General features: G+C 43.8%; 2 protein-coding genes and 1 pseudogene across 2 annotated transcripts; 2 read left to right on the top strand and 1 right to left on the bottom strand.

Annotated features, from left to right (window-relative positions):
• The first annotated feature begins 223 nt into the window (after positions 1-223).
• Positions 224-982, top strand: LOC120103652 (DNA polymerase delta subunit 4-like). Its single transcript, XM_039122368.1, has 2 exons — positions 224-444; positions 565-982. Exons 1-2 carry the CDS (start codon positions 312-314, stop codon positions 762-764), a joined length of 333 nt encoding a protein of 110 aa, XP_038978296.1. The 5' UTR covers positions 224-311; the 3' UTR covers positions 765-982.
• A 4,044-nt stretch (positions 983-5,026) lies between these two features.
• LOC103717386 lies at positions 5,027-6,474 on the bottom strand. The gene has a single exon (XM_008805747.3). It carries the CDS (start codon positions 6,103-6,105, stop codon positions 5,359-5,361), a length of 747 nt encoding a protein of 248 aa, XP_008803969.1. The 5' UTR covers positions 6,106-6,474; the 3' UTR covers positions 5,027-5,358.
• A 4,789-nt stretch (positions 6,475-11,263) lies between these two features.
• LOC103717387 lies at positions 11,264-13,062 on the top strand (annotated as a pseudogene).
• Positions 13,063-13,283: the final 221 nt, after the last annotated feature.

Below are 13,283 nucleotides of genomic sequence, written 5' to 3'. Positions count from 1 at the left end.
TAAGCAGGCATGCATGCAGAAAGAATTTTCTTTTTCAAAAGTATTAATGAAGATTTCCGCTATTAATGTTGTTGATGGTGACATGGTTGATGGTTCGAAGATAAATAAACCTTCAGCCGATCATAAATCCATCATCTCGAATGACCTAAGATGCCGACACGTGGTACCGCACTGATCGTCTTCCGACCATCACTCTGCCCCCTCCCCTCTATATGGAGGGCCGCTCTCGCCCCCCCCCCAAAATCGCCCTCCTTCCCCCAATTCCAACTGCGCGAGCGAGCGAGCGAGCAAGCGAGAGTGTAATAGGGACGATGGCATCGGCCGGTGGAATCAGGGGCTTCTACCGGGAGAAGAAGAAGGGCGGAGTGACCAAGCCCTCCCCCAAGCCGTATTCCACTGCCGATCCGGCCTGCTCTCCCGTCCTCAAGTCCGCCCATGTCCAAGGTAAGCAGTACACTCCCTTAGTCCCTCCTCGCGATCCCATTCAGTTTCCATCCAACGAGTTAGCGTTTGATTCGTTCATGCTGTTGGCGGCGGTGGTGATTGGGATTGGCGGGAAAGCAGGGCAAGAGAAGGAGGCGGAGGAGAGGCTGCGGGAGTTCGACATGGACATGAGGTACGGGCCCTGCCTGGGCCTCACTCGGACGGAGCGCTGGAACCGGGCGGCCGTCATGGGACTCAACCCCTCGCCCGACGTGGAGGCCATCCTGCTCAAGTGCTCCTCCTCCGCCGCCCTCGAGTGCCTCTGGGAGGGCCGCGTCTGAACCAGTGAATCGATAGGTTGCTGTCTATGTAGATGGTGAAAGAAGAAGGAGCTGCTTCTTTTATGTTTGTTTTTTTGCGTCGGAGAGAAAGGTGCATCCTTTCGTATCCAGTATCCACTTTTAGCTTCCTGTAGTGTGGCTGGGCTTAGATGAAAGTCTTGACTTCCGGAACAGAAACTTCATTTCTGTACTATAACTATCTTTGCATTACTTGAATCCATCTCTCTTGTTGCTGAAATGCTGAGAAATCTGGGAACCTATGAGCGCGTCATCTGGATGCATCTTTTCTCTTTCCATCACCGGGGAAAGAATTGCTTCCGATCCCTCCAAATTTGTTCAAATTAGGAACCTTAGGGCCTCGTTAAAATGGTGTTGACATCTGCTCCAATTTTGATTCATTCAAATTGAAAAATTTCAGGCGCTGATCCAAAATGGTGAACTGGCATTGCTCTGAAGCCGCCTATATGTGGAAGCCTGAGAAGCATTCAGCGGATTCTCGTGTTTTTTTTTTTTTTCCTCCTTGATGATAGCATTGTGTGGATTCTCACTAGAAGAGGTGACAATGGGATCATTAGCTATTTGAACCAAGGAACTGGCTATTAATTAGTTAATACTTAATCCTGTTCTCTCTTCGTATTTCTTTTGGGTGCAGCACAGTGAAAGGGGAGCTAATGACTTGTTCCAAGCACCTCAACTCCAATTTGTTTTGTGCGGCTCTAGGAGGATTAGGCCAGTTCGGTGTCATCACCGGAGCTAGAATCGCCTTGGAGCTGGCACAGACAAAGGTAATTAGCTAGATCAGCATGAACCTTTTTCTTTTTTTTTTTCTTTTTTTGTTATTGATAGGCTTGTTCGGAACGAAAATGAGCTGAAATTGAGCAGGCTGTTAAGGCTGCACTTGTAAACAAACTAAGTCCAAAATTCCTGGTCCAGCCAACTTGTTTAGTTAGCTTAACAAGCTGAGCTTGAGCTCTCCTTTGGTGCAAGAAATCAAGCCAGTTTGGCATGAGTCCAATTTCATAAGCCTTGTCTACATTTTCTAGGAAAAAAAAAGCCTTCTCTATGAGTTTGAGGTTATTTCACAATGTGATTGCTTGGAGGTGAAGTGGGTTGGCTTGGTTTGCTCGGATTTTGAAGCCTTCACCGGGGATGAGGAGTACCTCACATCCCTCGATGGGAGTCCAGGAAAGAAGAAAGGATGAAACTATTTGGAAGGATTCCTTGTTACGAGCAGAACATTTATATATGATTAGTTGTTATATATTCTGGTTGTCCATAGTCAACTAACATTTGTAAGGCTTACAATGTTAAGCAATAAGGGGGTTTAAGAAAGCAAGAAGCATGCAATAGAAAAGAGAATGTTCTGATGGATGCGGTAAAATTAGAAAGGATAGAGAGAAAAAAGAGTATTATAGAGGAATTACAGAAATTAACCTGAATTGAGGACAAATCGATAGAGTAGCAGATAAGATAGTATGGACTTGTACAACAAAAACTTGAGGAGGCTGCCATAAAGAGAGGTACCTGAGTCATTGTCTGGAAAAGGAGGGAAAGACTGAAAGTACCATAGGAGTTGAAGAAGTTGGGAAATTGCATAAAGCAGAGTTAGCCTTCAGTAGGAAAAATTGGCTAATGAGAATTCATAAAATGACACGAAGTTGACTAACATGTAGGTTGGAAGCCTTTTTCTATTAAGCATTCGTTGAAACTCATGAATTTCAATTTTCTTAAATGCAAAGCAGTATTGTAGATATGGACATACCTGACATAGAAATGTAAGATGTTTCTATTTTGTATATGCTTCTAGCTGGATGAGAATGCTAATCACATATGTTCTCAAGACTGTAATAGCAGAGTCAAGGATGAGCCTGTTGCTCATGTTATCTATGCCGATTGAATCTTCAGGCGCAAATCCTTATCTTGGTTGACAAAAACCCAAGGATTATGCTGATTCAGAATCTGGAATGAATTTGCTCAATGCATAAGCCATTTAAAACAAGAATCATAGAATAAAGAAATCTAAAATGACTAAATATCTAAATAAATTATATAAAAGTTTTTTTTTAAAAAAAGTACATCAATGAATGTACCAATATTACTTGCATGTTCTGATCCTAAATGTCTAGTATATTTATCAATCTCTGAGGTGCAGAAAAATCCCTGGTAAATTATTCATCAGAATATACACCCTCCAATCTTAGCTCATAGGAATAGTGACTTTATTCGTTTTAGGACCATCATATGCAGATGCCTATGTTACATCATCGAATACTTATGTTGCGGGAATAAAGGGTCTGAACTTAGTCCCACATCGACTAGATAGCGGAGAACTCTGTTTCTTAAATGAAGGGGGGCTACCCCTTTCTCTTCAGAGGCGCCTTTTGTGGGGCAAAACCGTGTGTGAGGAAGAGACTATAAAACTCCCCCCAAAGCGGATAATACCTCTGAGAAGAAGCAGTCGCTTCTGCTGTCTGAGCCCGGTGGGGACTGAGCTCTGGGGTTCGGAGGATACCCTCGGCCTCATCAATGGTGCTTTCGTTGAAAGCCCTTGACCCCAGCACAGACCCCTCCGCTGGGGAAGGGGCTATGTTGTAGGAATAAAGGGTCCGAACTTAGTCCCACATCGACTAGATAGCGGAGAGGTCTGTTCCTTAAATGGAGGGGGGCTATCTCTTTCTCTTCAAAGGCGCATTTTGTGGCACAAAACCGTGTGTGGGGAAGAGACTATGAAATCCCCTCCCTCCTAAAGCGGACAATACCTCTAAGGAGAAGCAGTCGCTTCCGTTGTCTAAGCCCGATGGGGACTGAGCTCTGGGGTTCGGAGGATACCCTCGGCCTCATCAACCTATATGCCATCCGATATGGTTTCATAGGCAAAAAGTATTCAAATATTGCATATAAAGTACCGACTCTAGTACACACCTGTATCAAAGTCTCCAGTCTGAATGTCAATTACATAGTCGCAAAATTTTGCGAAAGAACAGGGTGAACTCCAATGATCATATCTTCACAAGAAAAGAACCAGAAGGGAGAAAATTATTAGACCTCTATTATTGGAAATCGTTATCCTGTAATATTCATCTAATGGGATCATGAGGCTGGAGAGCACTATTTTGTGACTCTTGACCAGTCAAAAATCACAGTAAAATCATGATTAAATCATGAAGGGATGCATAATTCCTTGTTTTCTATATTTATTATATAAAGTGGCTTGGCAGGTTTGGACCACCCAGCAGGTAACAGGAGTTTGTTGCGCGAACTTTAAAAGTGAATTTGCACCAAAACCATTTCCTGAATTTCTTGGAGAATCCATGTAATGAAGGTAGTTTTGTGGTTGAAGAAGAAAGGCACCTCTAAATGGACAAACAAGCTAAGCTAATATTGAGAGAATGACAAAATCACAATCATGCTAATTTCTTTGATAGCTAGAGAACACCTAAACTCCAACATGGTTTTGGTTTCAGTTGTATTCAGCTGTCAATGGAATACTTTCAAAATTTTGTTCCATGTTTGTTTTGAAGATATAAATTTGTCTGGATATTAGATGGCATCACAGAGTTTGAAATTGGACCAGTCTTGCTGTTATAGTCTCAAGCCTTAGAAAGTAATGCAGGCATTCTCTGTTCAATCATTGTTTTCTCACTTTGCAGGTGGATCTTGCACCTGGAATGATACATGTTCAATACATGTTGATGTCCCTGGTGATGAGTTACCCGAAAGGGAATTGGATAAGATTTAACAACAAATGTTAAATACCTGGGGCTCAGACAATCCCCCTTGCTATAAAAGATCCAGCAAGCAAATCTGCTCCTGCTTATGCTTTCTGGCAGGAAAAGCTGCTCAATTGCATGACACCAGTAAACCAATAACACAACCAGCTGAGTCCATATCATAATTCATAAGAGCTGATTGAGGGAAGAAAAATCTGAGTAGAAAGAATTGTGACCAGGAGATCAATGAAAACCCTGCTATGAATTTGTTGCGGTCCTCATTCTCTGAAGTCTCCTTTTGCATCAAAAGAATGCTCGATTCCTGGTTGTAACTCTATGTGTTGCATTGAGCTGTATCAGGGCAGAACTTCACAACATATAGCATATCTGTTTTCAATAAACTATTTTGCAAAGAAATATAAGCATAGAAGAAGGGAAAAGATAATATGGGTGACATTTAATGCCACATATTATTTTTTTCAGTGCTTGCTCTGCAAGAATTGGTAGAAAATTGTCAAATTATTAAGCAGCCTGAAAATTAAGAGATATATGAAACAAAATCACTATGGTGATATTCAATACCAAAATCTGATAATCTTTTCTTCTTCTTCTTTTGAGCAATACCAAGATTTAATACAATTAAGCTCTCGATGCTATCAAAACTCTCATAGCAGGAACATCAATATGATGATTTATGTTTCATCATATCCTTGCTCGCTCTAAGAAAACAAAAATTTGCAGTATATATGTGTATTTATGGTATTACAAAGCTAACATAGAAGGGGACGCATGCTATATATAGAAGGAAACTGAACATTTTTCCCAGGTTCTCTACTGCCAAAAGAAGGAAAACTAGCTGGTATCTCATGAGACGCCGGACCCATTCACTTGAGCTCTTCTTCGTCGTCGCTCAGCAACTCATCGATGGCGGCCACATTCATCCTCGCCGACGCGTGCTTGACCAACTCCACCATCTTCTCCGCCTCCCGGCTCGCCTTCTCCTGCTCCTTGAGCGCCTTCTTCAGCTTCCGCCGCTGCTCCTTCATCGAGAACGTGCCCATGTCCGAGAGAAGGTCGTCGCTCCTGCCCCAATCCCCACTCTTCCCCTTTCTCCGCTGCACCCTCTTCGGCGACAACACGAAGCAGCACCTTCCCCGCGGCGGCGACGGAGAGTCTCTCGGAGAAGCGAGTGATATCGAAGGCGACGAGGCAAACCCAGTTGCTGGCTCCGGCTTTTTTGAATCCTTCTCGGCCTCTGGTTTCGGGGGAGGAGAAGAAGAGGTCTCGGCTTCTTCGGGCGGCTTCTTCTCCTCTGGCTCGCCGGAATCGATTGATGGGTTGGGGACGCTCTCGCAACGGTTCAAGCTTCGGGGTATGTTCTCCTTCCCTTGATCGAGGTGTCGAGGAGGGATTCTCGACTGCTGCTGCGGATGCTGGGGATTGGCTCCGGGGAAAGATTTGAGCTTTCGGAAGCGGGATTCGAGGTCGCCGGGGAGGAGAGAGGAGTCGGAGAGGTGGGAGGTGTTGAGGGCTGCGACCTGCTCGAGAGTGCAGAGATCGATGGCCTGGGAGACGATGGCATCGACGGCGTCGCGCTCTGGGGAGGCGAGGTGGGAGAGGTATGAGGCCATGGGGGAGAGTGGGGAAGGGGAGTAGGGTTTGGGGTGGGAGAAGGATTGGGGAAAGGGACAGCAGCAGAGGAGCGTTTTGGGTTCGTTCTTCCTTTATGTCAAACGGCTATGCCGTCTTTTTCTTAGAGGAATAAAGGAGGAAGGAACAAACGGCTCCGCTGTCATCGCCACGGCATGCTGCTTTCTATTGGCTGCGCTTTTGACCGTTGGCATTTGGGATGGCTTTCCTTTTTCATGGTTGAAAGGGTAGGTGCGATTTTAGCTTAAACGGACGAACCGCATGGAGTTTAGAAGGATCCTGACACATCGAGCATCATTAATCCAAGGTTTTAAAAAATATATATTTGAAGATATTAATTGTAAAATTTGTTTCAAGAAAGTAAGAAAGGTAGCAACCAAGACAATATCTCAGGATATATCCAACGATGTCATGCATATCTAGGTAATCTAATCAGGTCTCGTAGCGAACTAAATTTTTTCATTCATCCATTTATATCCATAGTCAAAAGTTACCCTAGATCTCATAGCACTCTCAAGTCTCAACTCCATCTATACAGTCAATATTCGTGGATGTCCGAAGAGGTTGAGGATATTTTCGCCATTAGGCTAGTAGGGCTGGCTTGGTGGAGGATTTGAAGGATTACTTTAGAATGATTTGAAAACTTGAGATATAAGTTTGGAACTTTTTAAAGTTGGGAAAGTGCTTCTAGGACACATTTAAAATTGAGGGGATGTTGCTATAATTTTTTCTTATTCTTGCTTGCATACTTCTCCATGTTTATCCTAAAGTTTGTTTGTTCTTTTTTTATTTTTGGTACATCGGCTCCTCACACCAAATATAGATGAGTACAGCCAAAAAAATAAGAAAAAAGAAGTTGGCCCAGCGGGTGAGGAACATCCATCTGGTTCATCCAAATAAAATATTCAGTGTGTTGCACTGCGTAAGATGCCACCTAGTTAGCAGCTGAGTTGGCCTTGCGATACACATGCGTGCCCTGAAGGATCTGCAGTCCCTTGCCATCCACCAAATATCGTAGAGCAGGAAGTGTCTACCCAACTCGGAGGGTCATCCACAAATCTCTTCGATTATCGCAATCGAGTCGCCCTCCAGGTGTATATACTCCGCCCCCAGAGCGCGCCTCGCGAAGAAAATCCCCTCTCACGCCACCCGTAGCTCCGCCTAGTGATAGAGGTGTCAAAGATCCGTCGATCGCCAGCCGCCACAAACCTAGAATGGTGATCCTTGATGATGAAGGCCACACCCCTTCTCACCTTACTCAACAACATTGTCATCAAAATTCACCTTAAGAAAGCAAAAGGGTAGGGGTTCCTAGGAAACATAAACAAATCTGGTCGCTGAATCAACTGGATAGGAGACCTAGATGTCCCTAGCCATCTCAGGGGAATTGGATGTAACACTGTTGGTGAACTCCGACACATGGAGTAGGGCTCTGGCCGCCACCAGTCTCGGGCGTAGCCACCTATCCTTGAAGATCCGAGCATTTCTATCTAGCCAAGTATGGTAAGCCAGATAAGAAAATCGGGTTCCCCACTCCACTATGTCATGCCTCCTCACAGATGCCCACAGCCGCAAGAGAAACACCTCCACCAGGGACCTACCCCGCTCGCCGTCAAAGACGATCCCGGCGCTCCGCCAGACCTAGGACACACGTGAACAGCAAAAGAGGGCATGGCAAATGGTCTCCTCCGTTGTAGGGCAGGACCCGCACATAGGGGGATCCTCATCCCCTACTTGCCAGCACACCATCAATCGGCAGACACCCCTAAGCTACCTTCCAAATGAATAAGGCGACGTGAGGGTGTATGCGCACTCGCCAGATCCAAGGTCCCTCAATCAGCCGTACCAAGGCCCTTGCTGCAAGCCCTCGAAGGTCATGGGCGTGCACCCTTGGTCTGCCAAAACTGCTCCAGACCCTCCTATCAACCCTCTCTTCGGTAATGATCGACACAACCAGAACTCGCTTAGCTAGTGCCTCTCCAAAAACCTCTCGCACGAGATCTGCATCCCACCTCCACTCCCCTGGGATAAGGAGATCCCTAACTCTGCATCTCGCCAGCTGCACCGAGTCGAGGAAGGTCGGCCACTCACTGAGCGGCATCACTGCCAACCACCTATCCTCAGGGATATCCACTAGCCGCCCATCACCAACCTTCCAACTGGTCGCCTCTAGACTCCGGGCCCCGTGTGCAGATCTCCCTCCAAATGAATAAGCTGCAGCGGCTGGCGTGAAAGACAGAAGTCCCTATCGGCTCCCTATACTTGGCCCTCATCAACGATCCCCACAGACTGTCTGGCTCCAGAGTAAACTTGGCTGCATGTCTGGTGGTAAGTACCTCGTGCTGCTCAAGCAAGGAGTAGATCCCGAGGCCCCCAATACTCGTCGGCTGACAGATCACATCCCAAGCAAGCAAGTGCATGCCTCTCCCTCCCCCCCCCCCCCACGCGGACTCTAGAGGAAGCTCGGAATGAGACGCTCCATCGCCCTCAACAGAGCAACGAGGACTATGGTATTAGAGAGGAGATATATTGGGACCGAGCTAAAAACGGACTGTACTAGAATCACCCAGCCTGTTATGGATAGAAAGCTCGTCTGTCATCCCTACAGTCTGTGCCTATGATATGCATGTAAACTCTGTTTAGTTTTTTCCTCCATTCAATATAAATACATGTATGAAACTTAACAAAATTAATTAGACACACATATCATATAATTAAAAATAACAAAGAAAGGAGAAACTCATTCTAGGGGCTTGGCCCAAAACATGCTTGGAGTTGGGAGCTGCTTTTGACTTAAAAGCCCATCGATATGATGAATGAAACCACTAGCCTGTGAATGGTTAGATGCGAGTTGGGATCCTAAATAGTGCATGTTTTGCACTTGGACAGATGACATGTTGGACATCTTGGAGACGAATGGATGTTGCTCATCTTCGAACCTGCATTATTTGGCATGCCATCCAAGTTTAGGACGATTGGGGGATGGGCAATGTGTCACCTATCCAAGCATGTTGCAGTACAATACATGCACTGTAAAAGATCCAAACCAAATCAGATGCTACAAATATCCTCTACTTCCTCAAGATCAATTTTGATGACAGTATGTTAGAAAGAGGTGATCCGTGTGAAACAGATTTTGTCATCCGAAATGCCAGTGGTACTTTTACGACGGCAAGTGGTGTTAGGGTATTTGATACCATAGTTCCAATGGCTGAGTTGCGTATCTACATACTACATACTTCACAGATTTATTTAAATACTAATTCTATGACAGTTATCATATGCCTTTCTAATTTGACAAAATTCATCCACTTCTACAGGATTTCTGAAGAGTAGCACGATTACCACTATCTATTGAGATTTCGTATATTCATAAAGAAGTTAATAGTGCTACTGACTGGATGGTAGTGACGAATCACACAAAATTTACTCTATGCAATTTCTCAACAGATCTTTCTATATAATTTTCTAATATTTTATTTTCAGACTCTACGAATGTATTTTTTTTGATTTAATTTAAATTATCCAATTTATCAAATAAAAATGCGACCAAAGAGCTCGGTCAGTCTTGGTCGAATGAATCCTTCTCTATATTTTGGCAGATTACCGACCTTCAAATCCTGGCGTTTAAAGCCGCAATTTCACCGAGCCTTCCGCACCAAACATACGAGTCTTCGTTTCCAAACTTCCGCTTCTCACCTTGTTCCGTGTTCGCACCCGCATTCCCACGTCGGAAGCGGGCGTTCACACCGCTTCGGACGACGCGGTTTCCCTGGTGTGGAACCGGACAAAAAGTCGCAAAAATACAACTGTCAGTAAACTACCCAAAATGCCCCTATATTTATTATTATTATTATTATTATTATTTTCTAGGAGTCATTTTTGATGATATAAGCTGTTAGGTGAAACTATCACTTCCTTGCGGACTAATATGCTAAATTTGTTCATCCGCCGCTCCCACCCAAGGAGAGAAAAAGCTTTGCTTGTTATAATGTTTTTCTTTGGGTGATTTGTAGTTTGATTTATTTAATTCCACCAACTGGACCTGCCCTGGTTGCTTTCCATGCTAGTTTGATAAAATAAAGAGTTTCAGTTCAATTTTTGATACATTCATTATTTCAAATCTCAATTGAATGATAGAAGCTAGTTAATTTTCTAAAAAAAAAGAAAGAAAAAAAAATAAATATATTTATTTTTAATGAAAATCATGCTTGTTGATATGAACTTATGTTCATGAAGTACATGTATAATCGCATTAACACAAAGATTTGATTGTTATACTTAAATAGACTTTTTCTTTGTCACATTTGCCGCATGCTAACCATTATATCTTATTTTTGTAAAATAGAAATACATATGAGCATATAAGAAAATATGAAAGAAGTCTCCGAAGTACATTTAGATTTAACATAAGTTCATATGATTTATTTGCTATAGGAAATAGCGCTTGCAAGAGCTACATTTACCATTATTATTATTATTATTATTATTATTATTATTATTATTTAAATGCATGTGCGTAAGAAATGGTTGTATGTTTGTTTAATATGATAATCAACTATTCGAGCCACAAACTTGTTAGGAAGGATAAGAAGAGAAGACCATTTGGTAACAGCTTCTAGCCAAGTTTGACAATGGTTCAAGTATTAAAAGAAAAAAAAAAATAATAACAAATACTATCTCTCTTTTGTAGATATGTAAGTTAGATTGAATCCTAAACAGTAAACATAAATTTACTTATATTCAACTCAATTCATGATAGTGATAAGAATATTGAGAAGCAATTTGGATTGTGCTTCAACTAATCCATCCTCCTTCCTACCTTTAAACATGCCTAAATCAACAGTAGGCCATAGCATGAAAACACCATTCTTGGTGGATGAGACGTGCATCAGAAAAGGCGACCAAAATTTCAACAAATACGTCACAATTGGTTATGATTTTTTTTATTTCCTTTAAGTCCTTGCAGGGTCCTTTTCATTGAAAGAACAGATGAGACGACACATATTAGATAATCCGTAAATTATAATAACAAGAAACGGTAATGGTATTTTTGTAATTTTATACAATGACCGTCTACTTCTTCTAGAATCCGACAGGTCCTCCTCAGGTATATAGATACGAGAACCATGGTCGAAGCAATGTCCCAATTGAAACTCTCCTAATTACGAGAAGTGGAAGATAGCAATAGGAGAGAAGAAAGCTTCGAGGCCAAGGTATTTTGGAGGCGCAGGGAGATGATGGGAGGAGGAGGAGGAGGAGGAGGAGGGGATGGGGATGCCATGGGCGGGCGGATGGCGATGATGCCGCCGCAGATGAACAGATCTTGGCAGCAGCAGCAGCAGATAAGGATGGGGAAGGAGGAGAGGGTGGCGCAGGTACAGTGGAGCGAGCAGGAGACGAGGGAGCTGATCGGTTTCAGGGGGGATCTGGAGCGGGATTTGACGGTCGCGCGGTGGAACAAGACCCTCTGGGAGGCGGTGGCCGCCCGGATGAGGGAGAGGGGCTACCGCCGCACCCCGACCAGTGCAAGTGCAAGTGGAAGAACCTCGTCAATCGCTACAAGGTTTGTCTTTCTTTCTTGCAAAATTTTCCATTTGTTTATGCGCTTGCCATCCATTGGATATTAGACTATTAGGTTAAGATTGGTTTCCTTCAATGTCTTCCAATAGAAATCGAGCAATGTTCTTCTTCTTGAAGATTAGAATCGAGTTTCTGGAAGGGTAAATTATTGGACCGGAGGAGCAATCGGCAAATGAGGCGATGGGGCATCGCCAAACAACTTTCTTAATATTTTTTCCAATTTGACTATTACAATGTTGAGATTTCAGAGCAGGACTTTGGAAAAGGGCCAGAATAAAGATTAGTCTGCTTTCCAGGAATAATGATCTCTAGGCAAAGAAAACGCTCATTGTTACCAAAAAAAAAGATTTTTTTTTTTTTCATTTAGGATTCGGAGTTGGTCTCAGTTTATTGGATTTACTTGAACTTTTTGTAGAACTTTTGTGTACTGATGGATGTTCTTCCCTTTTGAATTCTGATATGAAAGGATTTACTTGTTCCTGGGCTTGCTTCCCCAGGATACAGAGACAGCTGATCCAGAAAATGGCAGGCAATGCCCATTCTTCGAAGAGCTTCATGCCGTATTCATGGAGCGGGCAAGAAACATGCAGCGCCTCCTCCTGGAGTCTGAATCCAGCGCCTCCCCCTCGAAGAAGAAACTGAAGAGGCTCGGCGCAGACCGATCCTCCGGTGAATTCTCTGAGGATGATGATGAGGATGATGAGGACAGCGATGGCGAGCACCCCTCGAAGAGCAGAAAGAAGAAGGCTGATAAAGGGGCACAGCAGCAGCAGCAGCGGACAAAGGCATCGAGCAGCATCCATGAGCTGCTGCAGGAGTTCCTTCAGCAGCAGCAGCGCGTCGAGGTCCAGTGGAGGGAGGTGATGGAGAGGAGGGCCCAGGAGCGCCGGGCCTTCGAGCAGGAGTGGCGGCAGTCGATGGAGAAGCTGGAGAAAGAGAGGCTGATGCTGGAGCAGGCACGGCGGGAGAGGGAGGAGCAGAGGAGGATGAGGGAAGAGAGCCGGGCCGAGAAGAGGGATGCACTCCTTACCACCCTGCTGAACAAGCTCATTCAGGATGACTTCTGAGGGTGGCTGGGATTGTTGGTACTGTTTGCTTGGTCTCTGTATTTGTCTGGGGCTTGGAGTTTCACAAGTTGTTCTTGAGGAAGTTCAGGCTTGTGCACAGGATCATTTGTATGGATTTTTATGCTTATACACATAGCATAGCATAGGTGGGAAGTTTATTTTTTTCTTGTTTTCGAATACTTTTGATTGGAAATGAATTGATTTTACATGTAATAGCCTCTTGTCTTGTGTCATTCTTCTGGACTTGCATGTCAGTTTATGTGGATCTAACACAGAATTTGCATAAAATCCTGGTTATGAATCTCCAATTTTGGGACTTAAACTGCCTGTAGAATATTTTGGGATTCCTTAATCCCTGCTGACTTAAAACTCTTTGGAAGTTTTTGATAATCTTGATACCTGGGACTTCCCCTTGTGAACCAAGAAGAAAGAAAAGGAGAAAACATAACAACCACTGCTCCAACAAATGACTTGCAATGTTATCTACTTGTGATCCAAGTATATCAAAG

The sequence above is a fragment of the Phoenix dactylifera genome, unplaced genomic scaffold (assembly GCF_009389715.1).
Source record: "Phoenix dactylifera cultivar Barhee BC4 unplaced genomic scaffold, palm_55x_up_171113_PBpolish2nd_filt_p 001497F, whole genome shotgun sequence".
In the NCBI taxonomy this organism is placed as follows: domain Eukaryota; kingdom Viridiplantae; phylum Streptophyta; class Magnoliopsida; order Arecales; family Arecaceae; genus Phoenix; species Phoenix dactylifera.
This window is presented reverse-complemented; position numbering and strand designations above follow the sequence as displayed.